Here is a 24,653-nt window from a genome sequence, read left to right as displayed (position 1 = left end):
TACCCCTGCGGTGTAAATTATTGAATTAAAACCTTTTAAAGTTTGGCAATGAACATACAAAACTGCAATGTTGAGTAGACGGGACAAAAAATGAATATTTTTTATATTAACAGCATTCTGCAACTTGTGGTTTACCTATATCTGAATTAACCGGTTGTTTTAGTTTATTGCCATGTAAAAAATACGTATAATTTAATATATTCATCGCGTTTAAAGTACTGATCCAGTAAATAGCCTACCGAGTGTATACAAAAAAACTTGTTACCTGAGACTTTAGGCGGACAAACTTGTAATTTAATGCAAGGTGCGAATAAACTGATTTAACTCAGAGTCAGTAGGCCTATAGGCTATATTAACAACTAACTTATATACCGTTCTTTATGACACGGTTGGACACAAATGTGATCTGTACTCAAAGCATCAAACGCGCTGAATATTGTTAAACAAGACGTAGTTATAGGGGTCTTCACAACCCTATAACGTAGTTTAAGAAAATCTTATGTTTTCACAATTTAATGGCTTGTGTTAAAAACATTTGCGAGTCGATCATTTATTTGGGGGTCGCAGTTTAGAAGTCGTGTTTAATCGTGCGATGTTCAACTTGCGCAAGTGAGGTATAAATTTGAACTTTTACGTAGGAACCCAACTAGAAAGTACACAAGTTTAAAACACAAACGTAGAAACATAAGCATACCTTTCAACAGTTTTTTCACTGAATGTGCGAAAAATGTGTGTTTTAGAGAAGTCTTTTGTAAAAAGCGGTAAAAAGTGTGTGTTTTTTTAGAAAAATATCAATTTAACTCAACGCCCTCTGACGGAAAAGTAATTGGCCTTTCTTGGATTAGTGGTGTGTGTTCTTTTCGACAGAAGTAACGTAGTTTGTATACATCATACATGATATTCACTTTTCAGAGTCTAATTATAGCAAAATTTGTGTTGATTTTATGGAAAAGTAGGCTTCAAATACATACAAAGTTTAAATGGATAACATTGTAACTCAAAAGACTAACAAGTCTGAGTGTTTAAACAAAAACGTTCACCTTGACCCATTTCTCATTTTGGCAAAATCTGCGAAAGGTGCTGCTTTAAAAAGTCTAATTGAGCAAGTACTTGAAGCACCTGGGGTTTATGTCTTTGGAGAATTGCTGGAATTACAATGCATACAACAGGTATTTAGGTTTTGCTGTATATTATGTTTATTGTTCGGTATACGTACCAGATTAAAAAGTAACTGCATGAAATTCCCTTTGCACAAAATTTTGATTTTTCCACAAAAACTCAAGACAATTCCTAAGTTGTATGTAATCAATATTGCCGCATAAAACCATAATAAATTAATGCAAAACCGTAGGTTTGTCGTTTGTTTGATGTATTTGTAAATCTTTTTTTATTAATGAATATTTTGTATTTAGTTGGTAAACAGTGAACACAACAAGCATTTAAAATTGCTTGAGCTTTTTACATATGGGACATTTCAAGATTATGTAAATCAGGCATATGGTTTACCACCTCTAACTCCACTCATGAAAAAGAAGTTACATCAATTAACTGTGGTTGCTTTGTCAGCAAAATCTAAGGTGATTTGAAACTATTAGTTTATATTAAGTATTTGCTATTGATGTGTTGTGAGTTGTTCAACAATGCAGGTGCACGGCCAGATTATTTTTAATTCTACAGGTTATTTTCACATGATTCTTTTTAGAAGCTGTTTCTTTTTTTAAACTTTTGTTGTACCTTTAAATTACATTTGAGCTTCTCTACCTATATAAATATAATTCAAATTTTATAGGTTCGCGCTTTAAGGCTGTACTACTTTGCCTAGTTGTTAATTAAGTTTCTTTAAGCAGTGTTATCTAATATTAGGGGTATTTTCATCTTTTATATAATGTCTGTTTGTTGTACGAAAATGGTTCTAAAATAGTCTGTTTGACATAATACTAACGCCCTCTCTAATTTTCCAGTATGTATCATATGAATCATTAATGAAAGAATTGCATTTAAACAACATACGCGACTTAGAAGATCTCTTAATATCGGCAATATATGCAAATATTATACAGGGAAGATTGGATCAGCAGAACTCAAGGTGATAATATGTATTTGGAAATAATGGTTGATACTGTATTGATGTACTGTTTGGTTGGAATTGGAATTGGAATGTATTCTAATTGTAGCAGTACACATAAATGGTTATTGTAATTAATAGAGTTAACCTAAGTTATACAGTATTGGAATATTACTTATAGTTTATAGGTCACCATATAAGAAACTTTAAAAAGCAATGCCGTCTATGCTACAACATAATTACATAAATATGTGTTTAGTATTCACTTTATGAGTATTTTTTTTTTTTGCAATAACATTTATTAAATCTATATATTTATCATTCTTATTTTAAAGTGTCCAGATCCTAATTGTGTTTTACTAAAGGTTAGAGGTGGAATGGGCAATGGGAAGAGATGTTCGCACAGAAGATATGGATTCTATTATTAACACACTCAACAACTGGTAAATATTAAAATAAAGAAATAAACTTGTGCATCAAAACTGTTTCTTATCAAACTCTATCAAAAGTTTAATACAAAACTATTTTTTACAACCAGTATTTTTACTTCTTTAAATGTATCTTAAACTTATCTTTGTTATTTTGTTAATAAGGAAATTTATATTGTAAATCTTATGTCTTTTAGGTGTTCAAGTTGCGAAACTATCCTTGGAAGCATTGAAACGCAAACTGCGAGTGCAAATGCATTTTTATCGGAAGATGCGATTAGAAGAGCTAAAATAGACACTGAGGTATGAACCAGGAATTAGTGAATTTTCAAGTCTGTTCCTTATTGAGTCTGTTCAGCAAATAAAGAAAGTGTCTTTGGCATGAGTTGACATGTCATTATTCAACTATTATTTGTATTTTAACTGTTTTTACTAATTTTTTAATTCATTCCCTTTTCAAAACAACTTATGCCAATTCAATATTTTGTATAGCCTAATTTTTTTTGTTAAACTTATATTTAAAGTTTTTACCCAACAAGCAACAATACATCGTATTTTATGCTGTAAGCGTGCTAATGGTCACTTTCACACTTTCTCTGTATCTTGTTCCAATTTCAAACGATTCATATATTTTTACACCGCGATACAGGTTGAAAACATTATGTCCACGATAAAGAAGACGAGTTCGCATGAGATGGATCTTGCAACATCCGACACAAGATTGTCTTCCTCACATCCTGCTCCTTCATCAGGGATTGAAGTTAAACCAAAAAAATCGAAAGTAAAAGGGTAAATTGAATTTTTATAATATTTTTTTTGTTTTATACTTTTTACTAATGAAAAAAAGAGCATTTTTTGCATTTTATTTGCACTTTGCTAATTTATAAATGTTACTGTTTTAAATGCATTTTATTTTATGATTTCCAACGTTGTATTGGTTGCGAAGTGCAGTTTAAGTGCTGAAATGTTTTTGTCTTACTGGTTGTAATGTGTAGGCCCACTAATTAATGTAGACAATAAATATTCTGAATAGGTCTATGAGTTTTGTAAATGAATGCAATGACAAAAAATCAAAACTGTATGGAATCCAACCAAAATACTGTTAGTTGCGATTTTCACCACATATTCACTGTTTAAAACTTTTTGATTTGTTTTTTCAGATTAAGAGGAAGTGGTATGAAACTGTGGTCATCCAAGAATACTTCTTGAACAATTCTAACTGAAAATATTCATTCAATGTTCTTACTTTTTGCAATGTGTTTATAACACAGGATGCTACTTTATTTATTTTCATGTTCAAATACTTCATGCTATAATTTACGCAATTTTAATTTGTTAAATTTTAAAATTTTTCGCTTTTCCAAAATAACATCACAATGTACGTTCTGCTTTATCGAAGTTCAAATTCATTTTTTCACTAGATGCTGTTAATAGTGTATTAGGCAATTAAAATTTGTCCAAACTACCCACAGCAGAATGAACTGTGCTGTGGAGCCTGATCTTGAGAGAGATGAACTACAAATAGGCAAGAGAGAGTTTTGCATTTTTTTTGTTTGGGTGCTCATAGTAAACAATTAAATCGAAAATATGCAAAAAAGAAATCTCTAAAAAAACAGTTCATTAGTTATGCTTTCACCACAAAATAATTCAACTTGCGTTTAACTTATTGTTGTTTTATATCCAGATGTATCAGTGTCTGGAGAATCTGTCGTGTCCTTTCAAGATGGACAAGAAGTTCAGTTGGATGATGGAAGCACAGCTTTAATATTTCATCAAGCAAAAGATTCATATCCTTTAGAGCTTGGACAACCAATTCAACTCGAAAATGGTTCGACAGCGTATTTGTATCACACGAAAGCAAACACAGTGAATGTAAGGTTTTATTTTAAATATTTCAGTTCGAATAAAAAAAATGTTTAAACTATTTTAAAATAAACCTAGTTTACTAACTTAATGACAGGATGTGGAGCAAACTTCAGAGGAAAACAAAACTGAAGGAGAAGAAGAAGTTGACATGCAACTTACTGATGTTAGCTGGGTCTCATCAAGTAGCACAGAATCTAAGGTTGTTTGACTGTTTGCGTTAAATCGATAGTGTTAAGATTTATTACTAAACCATGGGGCTATGTTTTAAATTGTTTGTTTGGCCTATATTTATTTAATGTTGAAGATATAAATTTTAGTTGTTGTCATTGATTTACTTATCATAAAATGCAGAATAATAAAGTAGATAGGTCAGACCAGATTGGGGTACAAGGCTTGGCATTGGTACTGTTTTGGCATTTTTTTTGCCATTGCTTATTGGGCTACATTTAAAAATAGCAAGTGGAAACAAAACAAAAACATTATACACTGGTCCGGTTTTATTTTGCAGTGTTTTTACTTTTAAATCCTTTTATTTTTTATTATAGGTATTCAAGTGCGACTTCGGTACCTGCAACAAAGTATATACCACTGCTCACCATTTAAAAGTAAGATAAACTTAAAATTAGCAATAAAATAACAAAATTTCATGATTTGTATATTTAAAGGTTCATAAGAGAGTCCACACTGGTGAGAAGCCATACAAATGCAATTGGAAAAACTGTGAAAAAGTTTTTATGACAAGTTACTCTCTAAAGTCACACCATAGAGTGCACACTGGTAATTACATACTCAACATTTATAGGCTATAGTTTGAAGTACGTTTACTTGTTAGTTTTGCATAACAAGCTGAATAATAAGGTTCCCAGCGAAACTTGTAAAAGTTCTGCAATGACTTATAGGTAAATTAATTATTTCTTTTAGAAACCAGTGGTATGCAAATGTATATATATCTTAATTTTGTTATTAGTCATCCGGTATTTTGCGGTTTTAAGTTTTTTAGCTCTTAATATTTTCTTTGATACATTTGGACGATTAGCTGCCTGCTCAGTTTAAGGTAAAAAGTGTTTTTATATATACATTTTTTTCCCTTTATAAATGTAATTAAATCATTTTTTTTGTATTCATAAACATTTGCATTTGTGACATAGGAGAGAAGCCATACCCATGCCCTCACACTTCGTGCTCCAAAGCTTTCAAAACTGCTGGTGATCTTCAGAAACATATTCGCACACATACTGGTGAGAAGCCGTTCAAATGTCCATTCGAAGGATGTGAAAAGGTAACAATACCTTTGCTTAATGTGGAGTAATTATTTTTTATTTGTTATCAATGCATATTTTGTCATTCATTTGTTTATATATTATCGCCTGCTTTAAGATAACTTAGCAAATTATAACACAGGTGTCCTGTTAACCTTTGTCTGTTTCAAAAGGCAAAAATTCGTTATGTAATGTTATGCTAGTAATGGAATAACTAGATAAGGTTGCATCTGGTTAAACAAGCTTTGCAACATCTGTGTTCTAGCTAATAGCTTACACATGATTATGTAACTTGGTGCAATTTTTTTTTTGTATGATAATAGAGTGTATGAACTGCGTTTTCTTTACATACCAGCATAGGCAGTTTGTCCATGCAATTAACTTCGCCAATTTTGTATGATCCAGTGGTTTTATTTTCAGGCATTCACAACATCAAATATTTGTAAAGTTCACATCCGAACTCACACTGGTGAACGACCTTATACTTGCCCTTACGAAGATTGTAAGAAATCATTCTCAAACATCACTAACTATAGGAATCATACACGAATTCACACAGGTGGGAATTCCTTTATTTCAATACAGTAATATGTTATTACTAATATTATGCTTCTGTCTATATATTATATATTAATTACATTGTAGATTTATTATCAGATACATTGCATCATGTCTCAAACCTGTTAAAAATGCCCAAAATCTTTTTAAAAATTTAATCTCTTCAGAATTTGCAATATTTATAATGTAATAATCAGGTGAGAAACCATATGTTTGCGCTGTGGGAAACTGCAAGAAACAATTCACTGAATATTCTTCACTTTATAAACACCAGGTGAACATAGGTTTAGTTTTTTTTCCAGATTTTATTTATAAAACATTTGTTTAGCAATATGCAATTACTTACCGGCTAAGTACGTTGAGGTTAAGAATAAATTTAAATTTGGATAAAAATAATGCTTCAGTTCAGGATTGTAAAAGTTGTAAATCCGGACGGTGATCGTTTAATTTTATTAAAAATCCGGACGTAATATGTTTTACCTGCGTCTGTCACCCAAGCTACCAAATCTTGTTATAAAGTGTATTACTAACCATCACCACATAGAAACGGTTGTTAAAGCTGCGATCTAATGTTTTATGTTCGTCGCGTGTTCGTAATTATCAGCTAACGAATTCGATCGAGTAACAAACATTGCTGTGCTGCAATTTGGTCATTTTGCGCTTAATTGTTACGTCTTATTGTAACATAACTATTAACTATGACGTTTCATTACGTAACAATTGGGAGGAATGTGCCCACTGCCCAACGAACCACGAGATCGAAACATCATGTATGAGCGTTACATTTTTACGCTCTGCGCCGGCGTAGAAAATAAAGGAAGACGCATGCGGTAGCATACAATTTAACACATAACAAGCGAAGCAATCATTGTGAATTTATTCTTGTGAAAAATGACGTAATGAAACTCTGGTTCTCGTGCGGTGCCAACGAACGATGTTTTTGGCTTCTGTCCAAGCTCTGCCGGGAAGATACTTTGTGATAATATATTACAATTTGCGTTGGTTCCAATTTACTAAGCGTCGCTCCTCGCTCTTATATTTGCACCAATTAAAATTCACATAAACGCAATATACCTGCATTCAAAGTTTAAACTATTCTTGGTTGCTGGCTCAAAATATGTCTGGATTTATCTAAGGCATTATGATGTAATCATGGTTACATTTTTAATCCACGATGAACGTACGTAAAACTTTTCAGTTGTTTCTGCCAATTTGATACGTCGTTTTAAAAAGTGTAATATCATTTTAAATTCACCGCATAAAGGTTTTTTGTGACATGATTTGTGTCAAAATTAGTATAGTGGGTGTTAGGAAAATGCATTTTTTAAAAATATTTGCACGGACCTTTCCATCATTTTAGCTATTCGCGGTGTTCTCGCAGGGTAACCAATACGGTTAAAATAGAGCGCACGTTTATGTCGTCAATAAATACTGAACTAAGAAACCAAAGAGTATATTGTTGGCCAAACGTAAGAAAGTTTTTTTTAATATATATAGGATTTATTTCTATTAAAAAAATCCTGACGTTTTTCGACGATCCGGACGGTGACATTATCACTGAAAAAGGGGTATTTTTACAATTCTGCTTCAGTTACAACAGTGTATGTTTATTGTTTACTTACATCAATTCATTTTAATCGGGTGTATCATACATCAAAAGATGAACCATCATTTTTAAGGAAAAATGTAATGGTTGTGTATGTCAGTTTAACAGCAATGCTCGCATTAAGTATTTTGTTTGTATAATTATGCAGGTTTGCATTTAGTAAATTTTGTGTACAACGTTCCAAAAAGTGTCATTAATGTGCAAAAAAACACTATAAGAGTGCATACAAGCAAAATAAATCTATGTGATGACAAAATAAACGAAGTTGTTATTTTATGTAGATTGTTCATTCGATCGCGAAACCTTATGCGTGTCACTACTGTGGTAAGTTGTACAGACAAACCAGCACACTTGTCATTCATAAACGTAAAGTACACAAAGATGACTCCGGTGTTACTGAGGAAGATTTCGTGCAAATTCCAAACAACATTGGAAAAGGTTCAGATTTTCTATACTTGTGGTTTTAGTTTCGTAATTTGTAATTAAATCCCAAATTTGAACATCGCCTTTTGGGAGTTATCAAAATTATAATTACACAGTTTGTAATAGTGTATTTATAGTCTGCAATCTACATCTTGCATTTTACAAATCAACAATTTCCCACTTTCTATACAATTCCGCTGTTGTGTGATCATCTCATTATAGATATTTTATGTTGCTTACTTTATTTAAATATCTTTCTATTTTCTAAAATATAGAAGGTTCGGCAAAAGGTTATGAAAACACAAGAATGGATCATATGGATAGCATGAACAATGCTAATAACAAAGTAGAAGTAAGATTTTCTTTATATATTTTTTTGACATTATTAAGTTGTTCGAATCAAAGTTAGTATAGACCAAGTTAGGAAACGGCGCTCGTGTCTGCCATTACGGAGCCCACAGAGCGTAAATCGCCTATACAAATGCATGGTCGGCATGTGTTCACTTAGTTCTTGTAAGCGATACAAAGCTAGAAAACACGTATAGCGGTTGTTTTATCATTTAAAATATAATTTCTAATATAAATCTTGTTATATAATATTAAATCTAGGAATTAATGTGAAGTAAATTAATATTTTGACTGGTTTTCGGCGTACAGTGTGGTTTAACAGGGTACTTTACGTTGGCGATTAAAACTAGCAGAAATCAGCTTAGTTTACATAATAGTATATGATCATACCTACGAATCTACAGAGCCATTCTTTACTACATTTATAACCCAACTTGAGTGGACATGCAGCTCCAAACTGCTTAAGTACTAGCAGATAAGGTGTTCGCATTTTCCGATTTCATAAAGACCCGTAACGCAGAAAAGGTAGCTTACTAATTCAAGCAGAGGACCAAAAATAGTAACTCAGTAATGTTTTCCTCAATGTCATTTCGATATTAGGCAAATTTTACACAGATACCTTAAGTTTCGTTGCCGGGTATACGTGTTAAGTTTGTGAGCCAAAAAGTAAAATCACGGCAATTTACATGCAAAACTGCAGCTAGATACACCAGTTTATGGTAATGTTATGCGTTTTTGTTTGTATTTTTATATTTTAAACATGTTCTTTTTTGATTTTGCTTAGTAAACTTGATATTTTCTGTTTTTTACTCTTTAATCGATTGAGTGTTCAATAAAAGTTGATTATTTTTGTGAGGTTTATTATTGTGATAAGATATAACATTAGTAGAAAGCCATTTTTATGCGCAGAAGTGCTTGGTTTTTAAAAAATCGCAATATTTAAACGAAAAACAGCACCCAGCAATGATAAAATGCTATGCCGTGGGCTCCGTAATGGTGGCGTCTATGACGTCATAGACGCGCAACAATGGATAACAAGACTCGTTGTTTTACAATCCGTTTCCTAACTTGGTCTATACTAACTTTGGTTCGAATACCTGAAATTGTAACTAATAATAAGGTCTTAACTCTTAATGGTAGTATAAGGCGATATCTATGATCCGTTGGTAAAGGAGTTCGACATTTTGCCAGGTTATATTAGTTTAAATAGATATTTTAGCTTTAAATAGCATCTGTTAATTTTGAAATAAAATCAAACCAATTATTTATAAGAATGAAACCCATTTGTTAAGAAATATATTTTATATTAATATTAAATATTTCTTCAGTCGCCGGTTGCATCAGTGGTTGTTCTTCCAATGAACAATACACAGAATCCCGTCATAATAAACCCATCAACACCAACCCAGTCACAGGTTTGATAAAACGTTTGTCTATTTTCTGTTCCTGTTTGTTCAAAGTTAAAATTCATGATTAAATTTTCATTGAATATTTTAATTTTTCAAACTTTTGAATTACGTTGGTTTACAGTTTGCAGCATATTTATTGTAAACTCTACATTTTGGTGACATTTGTAACTATAATGAGTTTATATTTAATTTCTCAATAATTATCTAACATAACTGAACAATTTCCTTATATCTAGTTACCAACTTCCATTACAACGATGTCATCGAATAATACCAACCGTGACCAGCAACTAGTTGTCACTTTGAATGGTATGTTTTTTTACAACCTCCTATACTAAAAAGTCTTAAGGATTATATTTCTGAATTAATTAATTTTGAAAATGAACATAAAAAAGTTATATTATTACAATACAACCCAACTTGTAATATTATTCTTCAACTCCAGATAACGTGACACTTGCTACTGCAGCTTCGGACAAAGTAACGAATCAGTTTTTACAGGATTTTGCTTCAAATAAAAAGGACGAAGGGGTAAACCATAAAATATTGTCAAATATCACAAGCATGATATATGAAGTAATCAAACTATGACTTCATTTAAAAAAAAAATATTTGGAATTTATAAATAGCGTGATCAAATACTGCCTATATTTTAACTTTGGTATTCTGCATTCATATGTTACATTCCCCAGTTTACATATCTGTATACCTCATAATATTGTAGGAGCTTTTCATAAGTGAAGACCCCGATAATGTAGCTGTGGATATTTCATCTAATGCTGGGATATCTGGTAAGCTTTTTCCATTTTTATGTGTAAAACTATGTATGGACGTTTGGTTTAACGAACACTTTTCTTTAGTTTTTACCAATAGCTTGTTTTTTATGACTGTTGTTGTTTTGCTAACTTCCTTTTCTTTCTTGTTTTAATAATTTTGATTTTTCTTATCTTAATTGAAAAGTTATCTAACTAATAGTTGTTATACTTTTATTATTGTAGAAGCTGCAACAAGTTCATTTAACTCAGATATTTGGGTCAATTATTCAACTGAAAATCAAGATATAAATAAACAGGTATTTCAATATACATATACCTTCACCATATATGACATATGTTATAAGTATGTGGCAATCCTGTCTTTGACAATTAATGTTTTTTAATGTCATGCCTATTGTGAATATGTTTGATTCTGTGTATAAATGATGTAAATGTACTCTGCTTTATCATTACATGGCGAGAAAAAACATGTTTTTTTCAAACACTTTGTGCCTGCTTACATTTATTTTCTGTATAACTGACAATTTTTCAGACAATATGACTGACAATTTAAAGAACCCTTTGATACCCACAAGGTTTAATCAATTGATGTAAAGTGTCTTGCCAAAGCACACATATGTTCACGATAGTAGCAGCCATGAACCTTGAAACATTAACATCTGTGTTAAAAGCAGGTGTGTTAAACACTATGCCATGGTGCTGGGGTAAGACACTTTGCAGTAAGTTCTTGAACCCAGTAGACACCAGTGGGTTGTTCAAATTGTGAGTCATAGAGATCCAACAATCACAGATTATGCAATAAAGCTGTTCTTACAATTTATCAATTCAATATATTGTTATACATTATTAAGGTTGAAGAAGACCAGTATTCAGTGGCAACATTAGTGATCGATGGTACAAACTACCTCGTGCAAGTTGTAAACGAACCTGACCAATCACAATGCTCCGTTGATCAGGAAAGCATCGTAAATGCTCTCACGTCATCAGTGCTCACTACACCACTTGGTGGCAGCAAAGGTCCAGATGTAGAACTCCCTCTTGTGGGCAACTTAATCTTGCACACGCAACCCTCCGGCGAAATTTCGACTGGAAATGATATTTCTATCGACTTGAACTCTAGCACCACCTCGTGTGCAACAGGCAGTCGTTTAATCTCGGACATGATACAGGATGTTTCACAAATAAATTCACAATGCGATGTGAACTTCCATCAAGCCACCACCACGTTCTTGTGCAATCAACCAACCAACCCTATATTAACTTTTACAAATCAAAATTCTGTGACATCATCAATGTTAACGACTCCAGTAACAACAGACCAACAAATCAAGTTAGATACTGGTAAGATAAAGTAGAGCAATTTACTACTGGACATTTAGTTTTAGAATTGCTAGATTTTTTATTCTTTTTTCCATGTTTATACACCTTATATTTTGAGATTTAATGTTTCTTAAATTAATTGGCTTCCCCTTTTTAAGTGGAAAAATATTACTTTACAATATATTTGATGCAGACAATCTTAGCATTGCGGGATGGTGCTACCTTTAATCTTCAACCACCACTGTTCTAAATAAAAACCTGACAACAAACGAATTATTTTTGTTAATCATTTTATATCGTAAATCTGTGTTTTTTTTAGACAAGAGTTTATCAAAAGTTGTGAAAAAGAGAGGTTTACATGCCAAAGGTCAAAGACTTCCCTCTTCAACATCAAAATCGAAGATCACGGTTAAACTACCAATTTCTAGTTCATCTCGGCAGCGCCATCATGTGACTCAATAATTATAATAGCTGAATATTATGACTTACTGATCGTGAATACACATCAATTTTCCTTGTCTTCAAGTGTGTTTTTTAGTTGTTTAAACATTTTTTTTATTTAATACCACGTTAACTAACATAGCAAGATGGTGTTATTTAAATATAAGACATCTGTAAGCTCACGGTAAGTTTTTGTAACCAGTAGGAAAATGCTAAAGTGTCAAATATTTCACCATAACAGAATTGGTGTTGATATTTATTATGCTTCTCGTAACACGAACTATTGACATAACACATAACGTGTTTTCGCAAGCGTCCAGCAAAATGTATTTGTGTTGGCGTAAGTTCAGTGTAATGTTATTTGCCTTATCCTCGTGTGACTGAACAAACGACAGTTGTTTGGGTTTAACACCTCGTGCCAGCTTACGAGTTACCATGTATGTTACTTTGTGGGTGATTATTTTCCCCTTTTTTATGTAGGATAAGGATAATAATTTGGACAAGCCATTAGTCCATTTGGGCGTTAAGTGTCTTGCCCAAGGAGACATACCCCACAAAGGTAGCAGTGACGAACCTGCTCTAACCACTTTGCCAAATTGCTGTTTGCTTTCTAACATTTAATTGTTGCAAAAGCCAACTAAACAGATGCAAGCTTATATTTTGTATTTGATAAATATTGATTGTTAGCAATTTAACAAAAAAAAATTAGAAAAAAACACACAATCGGTACAACAGAAAATAAATAAACAGAAACTTTTATTTTTGAAGTCAAACAAAGAAATTTGTAGCAAGCAAGAACTGTGTCAAAAAAGGAACAAATTGTTAAGGCACAAATTGTTAAGACGAACAACTGAAGTGTGTTTATAGTATTGCATATGATTTGTTATAAATATTTGAAATCTAATTTCCGACTGCTGCAATTAATTCATCGCACATTTTTGTAAGTTCTTCTCTTTTCTGACGAGTTTCCTGCAGTTCAACATCAAGTCCTTCAACTTCTAAGATTTCTTTTTTAAGAATTGACTCGAGCGCTAATATCTCACGATCTTCCATTGCCATCATATCATTTGACTCTTTCTTGAATCTTTCAGAAAAACAAATGTGATGAGACATTTAATACTTCACATTAACCAAAGCAAGTTATTTTACCCTGTTTTTTAGAACCTACAGAATACTATCAAAGTTTCCCATATTACAAAAACAATAACCATATAACTTGTGCTGCAATTACTGATTAACTGCCGTGGAATATGGGAAACTTTTGTTTTCCATTCTCCTTTTTATACTCACGTGCTGGATCGTTGGAATACTAATACTTTATGAGAATAGGAATGCAAGTAAATATGTAAATAGAAGTAATTTGAGAAAGTCTTCTATTTAACACATTATTCTATTTTCTCATTCAAGTAAAATATTTGTTCACAAGATACAATCTAACATTTAAATCTTTTAATAATACATATTAAAAAATAACGATTTAAACATTTAAACCTTTTAGTAATATATAATAAAAAAAAGTTAATATAAAAAACACATAGTAGCATAATGTGTGTTTCGGGTTTATATCTTGAGTGTAAAGAAAGAATTGTATATTTAGATTTACTTCATGTCTTCTTCTTTACTATTCATTTCAACTTTGTTCCTTTCTCCAAGATCTTTAGCAAATATTTGAAGATTTTGATCAAGTTCGCCTCGAAGTAAGTTCTCTACCTGATATAACATCATTTATATTTACTTGTATTCACCACTTTGAAAATGATAGCAAACATCATATTATTAAACAATAAAACAAAGGGAATTAACAGGGAAATGAAGTCATTAAAACCTGGTATGAGTAATCTTAACATGGTAGATGGTGATTGTTGGATGTACAGTACACACATGCTACCTCAGTAACATCTCTGGTAACTTGTTAGGCTAATGACACATTTAGAATCTGCAAATTTCTTTTACCTGGTTCTTGTTTTTGAGAAGAGAAACAACATTTTTCGTTTTTTTTCGATAATTTTCCAAAACTTCATTTGATGAAATACAATCACTTGTACTTTCATGAACCATTTGTTTGTTTGAATTCAAATCTAACTCAGCCTTTTCTAAAATCACATCTGCTTCACGTTCACATTCTTTAATAACCCTCCTGAAATATCAAATTATGTTTATTATTTATTTAAAAAATTTATCAAAAATTTTAGTGAATGCATAAATATTTCAAAAGTGTAATAAAACTTAATTAGAAAGCTTCTAAATATTAGTGTTTTGAAGTTTCCCTTTTATTATATCATATAAAACACTTATTTGTGCCTCGATAAACACAACAGGAATAAGATGTAATATGACCAATCACACCATTAGGATCATAAACTGTTGTGTTTTTTTTCACATTTGTATCACAATACCTTAACTCTTACAGTTTTAAAAATTATATATACAATGACATTGGACAAATTATACTTTTTGATCTGGAATTGATTCAGGAATTTAGTCATAGAAAATATTTGTTAACCAATAATGCAGATGATTTCCATAAAGTTATGACTTTATCCTTATAAACCATAGATAATTTACAATTACATGTTACTTTCTCTAAAATCACCGGTAATATACAACACAGGTGTACACAGTACATGTATGTTAACTATATATATATACCCTATGACTAATAAGTTTAGGGAAAATTAAGATAATTAATAAGATAATTTTATGACAAGTCTCATGAAACAATGAATAATAAAGATAAATGTTCGCGTAACCTGCATTTAACATGAGCATGAATGCATGTCCTGGAATTGATTATAAGGTCCAATGTGAATAATCTGGGTACACATAACAGGTTAAGTAGTAATAACACAGCAATTAAAGGCAAGTGTAAGAATATGATCAAAAACTCCCCCTAGTTTTCCAAAATATAATCGCTTATGTTCATACATGGTAACCACATAAACTTACATCAGTTGAACAACATCGGAATTGTCTGGTGGATTTTCAAGTTCTGCATCAAGTTGTTTCATCTCTTCTTCCATCCTAAGAATCTCACGTTCACGCTCTCTCCTCTTAATCTTTTTCTCCTCTTCCATCTTTTTAATCTCTTCACGTTGATCTTCATCATCCTACACCACAAGAGTCTTATCTCAACATAAATCCAACAAATTTCAACCAACCATTGATGAACAACACAATTATAGTCCCCAAGACTCCTAACAGTCTAGTTTTATAAGCAGTTCACTTTTAGGAGAAACTTAACGGTTGTTTCATTATATTAAACTTAAAGCGGGGTAAAATTTAAACCTATATTTTAACATATTTATTGACTTTATCTAATATTTAGGTTTTTTTTTAAGGTAAAAGAGTGCAAATTTTATACGATCTTTACAATATACTGTTAGCCAGGTATCAATATATATATTCCATTAGAGCTCGATTTTCAAATAATAACATCTACGGAACATAACAATCATGCATATGTTTTACTTATTAAAGCAAGCAATACAATAACAAGCATTATCCATATATATTACATGTAATTGTAAATGAATTTCATTATATCATGTACCTCTATGTCCCAAATAAAAGGTATATATGAAATTTTTCAGGCAATTATGGTTTGCTATTGGGGTCATTTCCACAATAGATATATTATGCTTATCTGTAAAAGTTCATATCAACAACATAATGTTATTAACTTACCACATATGAAGTTGTATGTGTTGGTTGATGTGAAGGTATCATGTTTGAAGATCTTCCATCAACATCAACTTCATGTTCATCCATGTTCATCATCATAATAGATGGTGAAGATCTAAAGTTTCAAGTAAAGTAAATCAAACTTTGCTTAACTCACTCAAAGTTGTAGCATTGGCATTGGCGAAGCAAGAAGAAAGTAAAAGTGGAGTGGTAATCGCCCCTTGAGAATGGAATACCTTTTTTTATTAAAAGAGGAAGGCGCTTTCCAAAATTTAAGTGGTTAAACTAATTCTATGCAAGTATAACCTGTTTATAGATTCTTCTACTTCATCACTTTCGATATCAATTAATTTCTGTAAATACAATTAAACTTTATATTTATATTAAACTATGTTAAATACATTAAAAACTTTCATATAGTAGTGTGAGGGAAGATGGGACAACTTTTTATTTTCTTGTCCCATTTGATAGTAAACAAAGAACGTTTAAAAAATTATAAACACATATCCTTGTAACTCCCATAGACCATTGCTAATTGTTTAAAACACAATCAATTGGATATTCTGTGCTAAAGGTGTCTCATCTTGACCCACAGTACGATATGATTTTCAGCAATATAATAAAAGTGTGATTGTAACTATGTACAAGAGAATATGATATTAAATAAGCCCTGTAAATGTTGAATCTCAACAGAAATGGATTCCAAAAGCTCTATATTCATTTTCAGTTTAACGAACAACATTCCGCATGTTTCGTTACACTTCACACAGATTGCAACATGTGCATTTACTAATCGGAAATTTCTTGTAACCTATTTCATTAAAAGTTATGTTTGTTTTTTAACTATAATGTTAAACTGATAAGAAACAAACAATTAAATCACCTGTTTGGGAGTTTCAAACACATTGTTACCACCAGATATTGAGCCTGTGTATAAAAGTAGACTTTAACATACGTTACATAAAAGCTTATATAGTAGATTGTGTTGTTTAATGAAGGAGTAATTACCTTCACTTTCTGAACCTACATACTTGGGATCTTTTATTCTGTAAAAATAAAACATATATAAAATAAGCACAGATATGATACCGCAATGACCAGCAAGTGTATAATGTCACAAAGTGTGGTCTTGATTAATTACTTGATAAGTTCAGAATTTTGTTCTACGATTTAACATTAAACTGGGTCATGTTAGGTTTTGTTCCCTAAAACTACAAACAAAGAATAATTTAAACTTTACTTGACATAAACTTACAATGGAGATCGTTTAAGCAAAGGATCAAACTGAACAAATAACGATTGCTTGCGTAATTCACTTTCAGTTGGAGATACCTGGGTAAAATAGAATAACCACATTTACGTTGAACTACATCACAAGTAAAAATTAAGCTTACATGTTTTGAGAGTTCCTTACTTAGAAATTCATCCCAAGCAATAAAAGAATCCATTTCTGCAATAACAATATAATATGTGTTACAACATTACACGAAAGACCTGCTTCAAATTAATACCAACATTTGCAATTCATTGTCCTTAACCAGCCTTTAACTCTTACCCCTAATTTTCATATTATTATTTTGTTTATTTTACTTAAAACTGAGCTGTAAAGATATACATAACGACACAAATCATAGGCCTTATTATATAAGTTTAAGAATTGTTTTACATGTACATGTTCATATATTACACATTTAAATTCTTATTCTCAGTATATATTGATACTTTAAATTTAAAACAGTTTATTTAAAAGAATGCTCAGTGCAGCCATAGAAAACATGTTTAGAAGATCACACTTCTACAGATTTTACGTTTAAAACCACATCAAAATACACAGGTATAATAATACCTTGTTCAGTAGATTTGCTCTCTGTGAAGTCTTGATTATCATTGTCTGGTAACGGTTCTATAAATAATTAAAAATATATAAAGCAATGAAACGAGAAACATAGTTTAAAACATTTTTTGTGTAGATATTTTTTAGATTTTAATGAACGATCCAACCAATATTGTATGTAGTGCAGACATATTTAATGGGAGAAGGAGATACGTGCTGCAAATATTAGGTTTTCATCAGAAAACCAGTTCGTAACATTTATTGAATTTTAGTACTTGCACTTTTAAATTTGCCAGTATCTTGTTTTATTAGATTGTTTAACATCATTCTTTTCTATTATACTTGTAAACTATTGAACAACTATGAAAATAAACAGAAAACTTAAATATGCAATCATAAACAGACATTGTTACACTCAATATTCCTTAAAACAATGGTTTATAGATTTGGTGTTTAATGATTACACTTACTTCGACTAATGGTCATTACACTTGGTGCCTTGATATCATCACTTCTTCCAATATCATATCCCTTCATTTCATTCTCAGTTGATTTCATTTCAGTGAATGAACATTTTTCATCATCATGATTATGTTTTGATTCATTGATTTCTGTATTTATTGAATCTTGTTTTACTAACTGTTTGTAAAACTGCCAAACACACACTATATATATATAGTTTAGTATTTTCCATGACTTAAGTGACAAATAGCTGTTAAAGTAGAAGTATAAATAAAAATATCGAGTGTAAATTTAAATGTCAATGTATGAATGAATGTAACTCATTTTATAAAATGGTAAGGATGTTTTGTTTCAACACCTAAATGACCTCATTCCCATAATTACAGTGAGTTGTATAAAAAAATGTGGGTAATTGTACTTTGTGTTTTTTTCTGCATGGCTGACAACTTTAAAATCTTAAACCAAATTGTGATCAAGCATCAAATCTGTTCATTTTTTGTTACGACGCAAACGCCTAACCACTGAACCACTGCCAGCCGCAACCTACACTATACAATTGATATTTAATTACTATTGTTTATTTAGACAAGAAGGTTTTTAAACAAAAAAGTTGCAACACTATACATCAGTTTGGGCAAAACCAAACATTTTAAAGCATAGTGAAAGCATTCAAGAGTTGATAAAATCTAGTTAGTATTTCTCAGATTGCATATATGTACACACCTGCATGAAAAGATGGTTCAGTAAGTTTTCCTTCCACACCATCCACAGTCACAACATGAACATCATCTGTAGCGAGATCTGTTTGTTTTTCACTCGCATTATAATCTTGATCATCTGTTGTTGAGTGAAGTGCAGTTGAAACTTTAAATCCATCCAACTGTTTTGCATCGATGGTCATTACACTTGGTGCCTTGATATCATCACTTCTTCCAATCTCATATCCCTTCATTTCATTCTCAATTGATTTCATTTCAGTGAATGAACATTTTTCATCATCATGATTATGTTTTGGTTCATTGCTTTCTGTAATTATAGTGTAATTATATCTTGTTGGATGTTTATATATTTATAAAAATATTCAAGCTTTCAAGTCATTAAACTAAATTATAACTATATATAATTTCTTTTCATCAGCTTTAACAGTAATTCACGTTAACATGTACCAATGTTGTGCAACATTACATAATACTTTAAACATAAAGATGTTACTTGAAAGCACAGGTGAGAGATCTGTTGTCATATTACTTTAAACCTGACATTATTAAGGGTTGGCGTTAAAAACTGTCAATCAAAGTCAATAAACGAAGAAAAACTGAGACTTGAGAGATTCTGTTTTAGAATTGAAAAATTGGAATTTTTAACTTTGAAAAGTTATAAAACCAATAGAACTTAGATGCCACTATCTAATACTAGGGAATTATCATTTTGTTATTTTAATAAAAAAGGTTCAGTAATTACGATGCAGCCATAGTTAAAAGCCTTAGCAGACCCTTAAATTGTATTTAGTATTTCTCAGATTGCATGTACGTAAACTGGTACACACCTGCATGAAAAGATGGTTCAGTAAGTTTTCCTTCCACACCATCCACAGTCACAACATGAACATCATCTGTAGCGAGATCTGTTTGTTTTTCACTCGCATTATAATCTTGATCATCTGTTGTTGAGTGAAGTGCAGTTGAAACTTTAAATTCATCCAACTGTTTTGCATCGATGGTCATTACACTTGGTGCCTTGATATCATCACTCCTTCCAATCTCATATCCCTTCATTTCATTCTCAGTTGATTTCATTTCAGTGAATGAACATTTTTCATCATCATGATTATGTTTTGATTCATTGATTTCTGTAATTATTGAATCTTGTTTTATTAACAGTTTGTAAAACTGCCAAACACACACTATATATATATAGTTTAGTATTTTCCATGACTTAAGTGACAAATAGCTATTAAAGTAGAAGTATAAATAAAAATATTGAGTGTAAATTCAAATGTCAATGTATGAATGGTTAATGAATGTAGCTTATTTTATAAAATGGTAAGGATGTTTTGTTTTAACACCTAAATGACCTTATTCCCAAATTTACAAATTGTATGAAAAAAATGTGGGTAATTGTACTTTGTGTTTTTTTCTGTATGGCTGACAATTTGAAAATCTTATACCAAATTGTGATCAAGCATCAAATCTGTTACTGTTTTTGTTACGACACAAACGCCTAACCACTGAGCCACTGCAAGCCGCAACCTACACTATACAATTGATATTTAATTACTATAATTCATTTACTCAAAAAGACTTTTAATGTTTAAAAAAATTGCTACACTATACGACAGTTTGGGCAAAACCAAATATTTTAAAGTATGGTGAAAGCATTCAAGAGTTGATAAAATCTAGTTAGTATTTCTCAGATTGCATGTACGAAACTGGTACACACCTGCATGAAAAGATGGTTCAGTAAGTTTTCCTTCCACACCATCCACAGTCACAACATGAACATCATCTGTAGCGAGATCTGTTTGTTTTTCACTCGCATTATATTCTTGATCATCTGTTGTTGAGTGAAGTGCAGTTGAAACTTTAAACCCATCCAACTGTTTGGTATGAAAGTTTGTGTCATCCGCAACAACAGTAGATCTAGAATTATTCACAATCGATATGGCTGTATCTTCAATAATTTCATAACTGCTTATGCTCATAGCAGACATCATTTTAAGCAAGTCATCTGAACTGTCATTCATTTGTTTTGATTCATTTACCAAACTGTTGGGATTTAATTTATTTTCACAAATAGTTAAAGAAGCAGCATTTGTAGATTGCACCGAGGTGGGAGATGGTTGACAATACACTGATGGTGATATGATTGGAGGGGAATCTCTACTTTGCAGTGAAGGTAAAGCAATATTTGCCACAACAGCTTTGTCAAGAAGAGAATCTCTATTTGCACTTAAACACTCAGCTTGAACATCTTGAAAAAACTCAGTTGTTTCGCCACGTACGAGGTGGACACTCCGCTCTATGGTTCGACCCTTGTCATCCAAATCAACAACCGTATATGGACTATCCAACAACACATCATGACCAACTTGCATTCTACCACTTGGATGTTTCTCAGGTAAATTGGAGTCCGGTGTATGATCAGTAAATGTTGTATCTTGTGATGAAATATCTTTCTGTATTAAACAAATATCACACGTTTAAAATAGATTAAACACTCTTTTTAAAGTAAACAATAAAACTACTTCCAAGCTTAAGTTCAGTGTAAGTCTATCATAATTCAGTTGTTGGAAAAAATATGTTGATTTTGTTTGTTATATGATAAATAATACTAAAACTGCCATGCGATTTCATCTGTAGACTGTGCGAGTAATGAAGTAGTTTGGGCATACATGATACGTATGAGGCAACTGAACAACAATAGATGGATTAGAAAACACACTGATATGTTGTTATGATGGTTAATGAGAATGTTAAAATTTTATTTGAAATTTCTCTAATTTTACCTTTTCAATGAATAACGATTGACCAACGTCTGTAATTCAAATAGAAGAAACATTAATATTTTGCCGTTGATGCAACCAAGCATGTTATATTAATATAAACAAATAGCTTTAGGTTTGCTGTGTCACACCCTGATGATTTCCCACCATTTGGCATATAAATGTTGGAACATTTTACCGGGACTTAAGATCTATTTGTTCATAATGTAACATTAATAGTTAGAATAAATATGAAATTGAAAAACAGCATTAACAAGATCTATTATTTTATCGTATGTATACCTTCATATATGGTATTATTGCAGATTGCCGACTGTCCATTATTTGAATTCAACATAGTTTCATCGGTTGCTGTGAAATACAAACTATTGGGTTCTACCATAAACGAAGCGTCTTCTGGTTCCAACGACATTATTCCAAGCTCGCCACCAAGGTTTTCTATATCTTGATGCAGCTTTACATCTGCAAGAAAAACAGAAAATTAATTATTTGGAAAATATATTCGGTGCCTAACATGATGTTCAGGGGCTTGAAGCTTTTTTTCAACTTTACTATTACGCTTATCGCGGCTTACGCTGTGGTAACTTACAATTTTATATAAAAATACTTACGTGGGCATTTAGGAGATATAATTGCATAACCTACATTGGTGACGAACTTATGACTATGGGTGATAACCAAATTTTCTGTAAGTCGATATGTTACAATTAACAGTAACAATATTTTTACTATTTTAGTAAGTGGAAGCTTGTATGTATATCTGTCTTTGTAGTTTTATGTATGGTTATGAATTTGATCTGTTGCAGAAAAACAAATAAAAATTATAATAGAATACCGTGCTCCGTACCACCAACTGATGCTTGCTCATCATACACAGTGTCTTCACCACTTGAATTGAAAGAATTTTCTCCAACTGATGAGTTAGATGAACTAGATACTTTCACATATCTTTTACTTGAACTAAAATAAAATGCAGTTGATAAGCATTGTTATGAATTGATGTGAATATAATTACAAATGATCGAAATTCACATAATATTCACAGTGTGGAATAGTCTACCCTTTATTATTGTTTGGAAAAGATATTTTGTTTTGGCCCTGTATGCTATATAAAAGAAAGTTTTATACTTAATATTGGGCATGTCTAAAACCCTAAAAATGTTATAACTGTAATTTGTGAATACACAAAATCCAACCCCGAGCTTCATGAAGGTAAATACACAGGTAACACAGCCTTGAATTTTGTAACTGTAAACAGGGCAGTTTTTACAACCACAAGTCAGGGCTGCATCCCATTTTCTTTTGCAAAAGAATACTTAACTTACACACAAAGGGTCTCAACATTTTAATAGGGACCCAATGCAGAATCACAAAAGCGATTCTAATAATTAGAAAATAATTTGGAAACACTGAAAATAATTCAGGTATCAAGGCAGTCAGGGTTTCAGAATTTTAGATATTCTGACTTTTTGGTAAATAAGTGAAGATCTGGTTTAAGTGATATAACGATACCATAAAAACATGCATGTGCACATTAGTCACTTTGGAAAATAAAATAACACTGCAACACACAAATTTAATATATTAATATATTTATTTTCCTAAATAACTCAAGTTTTCTTGATTTTTTATTTTAAGACTTTAGCTTACCTTTTCAAAAATCAAGTGTTATCTGTTTGTACGTTAAATGATGGATATGAATGAACCTGTTCAAAACATCAACATCTGCAAGTCACTCAAAGACTCTATGTATTATCTTACTAATAAAAAATGCAGAAATTCAAACATATCTAAAAACATCAACAACTATAGTGTAAAAATGTCATATGAAAACACATGCAACACACGTGTGGAACTGCAATAATTGTGATCTTGTGTGACGTATGCCGATAATGCAGATATCCTACCTGGCCAATTTTTTATACATCTTGAGTCAGTTGGGTGTAGATTAGACTTTTTTCGACTAAATTAGCTTACTAACGCCTGCTTCAACTAACAGAAGAAACATAACAAAAAGGAAACGTTCTCCACAAAAAACCTTTGATTTGTTGTGTTCAACAAAAAAGTAATGAATGACAAGAGAGCTAAGCTCTAATGAATAAGCAGGTTATATTATGAGGTGAATGAATGAATTGATTGATATATTTGTACCAATGTTAATATACATATATTAGCATGATTTGTACCGAGTGCTATTGCGCATGCGCCGAGACGTTACGCAGTAGGTCAAAACAAATACAAATACAATGACCACCCGGTCCAAATTTATTACGACCCTCGATTGAAAACGTTCCAGAAACGATTTATACGTTAATATTTTAGTTTTTGATTTAAAGTTAACAGAACTCAGTTGGTATGGTATTTGTAGTCTAGAAAAATGAAAGTATCACTAACAGACTTATTTTATGCTAGTTTAATAGGCACATTTTATTTATAATTTACAGGTGCTTTGTGGTGGACCAAGATGATCCTAGAATTCAAAAATTGTAGCGGCCACTTTTGATACTTTGTACTCGTGCTATGAATGATGAATGAATGAATGAATGTAACTTACTTTATCATCGCGTGGCCGGAAAACGACAGTCGTTATAACACGGGTGTGCACCTCGCGTCACGGGTGTGCACCTCGCGCTTACGAGTTATCAAGTATGTTACTTTGTGGGTGATTATTTTTT

At 31.5% G+C, this 24,653-nt stretch overlaps 3 protein-coding genes across 8 annotated transcripts; 2 read left to right on the top strand and 1 right to left on the bottom strand.

The window, feature by feature from the left end:
- The first annotated feature begins 867 nt into the window (after positions 1 to 867).
- Positions 868 to 3,915, top strand: LOC149742475 (COP9 signalosome complex subunit 7a-like). Its single transcript, XM_089890208.1, has 7 exons — positions 868 to 1,169; positions 1,413 to 1,577; positions 1,962 to 2,086; positions 2,431 to 2,508; positions 2,691 to 2,796; positions 3,143 to 3,282; positions 3,654 to 3,915. The coding sequence occupies exons 1-7, from the start codon at positions 981 to 983 to the stop codon at positions 3,700 to 3,702; spliced, it is 852 nt and encodes a 283-aa protein (XP_089746334.1). The 5' UTR covers positions 868 to 980; the 3' UTR covers positions 3,703 to 3,915.
- On the top strand, positions 3,877 to 12,578 carry LOC149742474 (uncharacterized). Its single transcript, XM_089890197.1, has 17 exons — positions 3,877 to 4,018; positions 4,178 to 4,365; positions 4,454 to 4,558; positions 4,905 to 4,964; positions 5,025 to 5,136; positions 5,508 to 5,638; positions 6,039 to 6,177; positions 6,374 to 6,450; positions 8,064 to 8,220; positions 8,481 to 8,557; positions 9,882 to 9,968; positions 10,199 to 10,271; positions 10,408 to 10,493; positions 10,687 to 10,753; positions 10,961 to 11,034; positions 11,590 to 12,079; positions 12,378 to 12,578. The coding sequence occupies exons 1-17, from the start codon at positions 3,970 to 3,972 to the stop codon at positions 12,518 to 12,520; spliced, it is 2,115 nt and encodes a 704-aa protein (XP_089746323.1). The 5' UTR covers positions 3,877 to 3,969; the 3' UTR covers positions 12,521 to 12,578.
- Positions 12,579 to 13,145: 567 nt separating this feature from the next.
- On the bottom strand, positions 13,146 to 24,044 carry LOC149742473 (uncharacterized). 6 transcript variants are annotated; one of them, XM_089890186.1, is made up of 21 exons: positions 23,886 to 24,031; positions 23,629 to 23,684; positions 22,826 to 22,938; positions 22,261 to 22,440; positions 21,982 to 22,010; positions 20,916 to 21,651; positions 20,023 to 20,325; positions 19,200 to 19,502; positions 18,485 to 18,625; positions 18,027 to 18,083; positions 17,575 to 17,630; positions 17,436 to 17,512; positions 17,189 to 17,226; positions 17,064 to 17,107; positions 16,487 to 16,533; positions 16,184 to 16,295; positions 15,446 to 15,606; positions 15,250 to 15,312; positions 14,453 to 14,636; positions 14,103 to 14,209; positions 13,146 to 13,583 (listed from the first exon to the last, which is right to left on the bottom strand). In XM_089890186.1, the coding sequence occupies exons 4-21, from the start codon at positions 22,388 to 22,390 to the stop codon at positions 13,400 to 13,402; spliced, it is 2,772 nt and encodes a 923-aa protein (XP_089746312.1). In that variant the 5' UTR covers positions 22,391 to 22,440; positions 22,826 to 22,938; positions 23,629 to 23,684; positions 23,886 to 24,031; the 3' UTR covers positions 13,146 to 13,399. The 6 variants fall into 6 exon arrangements, with proteins under 6 accessions (XP_089746312.1, XP_089746268.1, XP_089746277.1 ...); XM_089890142.1 differs by lacking the exon at positions 23,629 to 23,684 and having other exon boundaries at positions 22,814 to 22,938; positions 23,886 to 24,044; XM_089890151.1 differs by lacking the exon at positions 23,629 to 23,684 and having other exon boundaries at positions 23,886 to 24,044.
- Positions 24,045 to 24,653: the final 609 nt, after the last annotated feature.

The sequence above is a fragment of the Ciona robusta genome, chromosome 1 (assembly GCF_009617815.1).
Source record: "Ciona robusta chromosome 1, ASM961781v2".
In the NCBI taxonomy this organism is placed as follows: Eukaryota; Metazoa; Chordata; class Ascidiacea; order Phlebobranchia; family Cionidae; genus Ciona; species Ciona robusta.
Note: the sequence above shows the minus strand (reverse complement) of the source record. Positions and strands in the feature narration are given on the sequence as shown.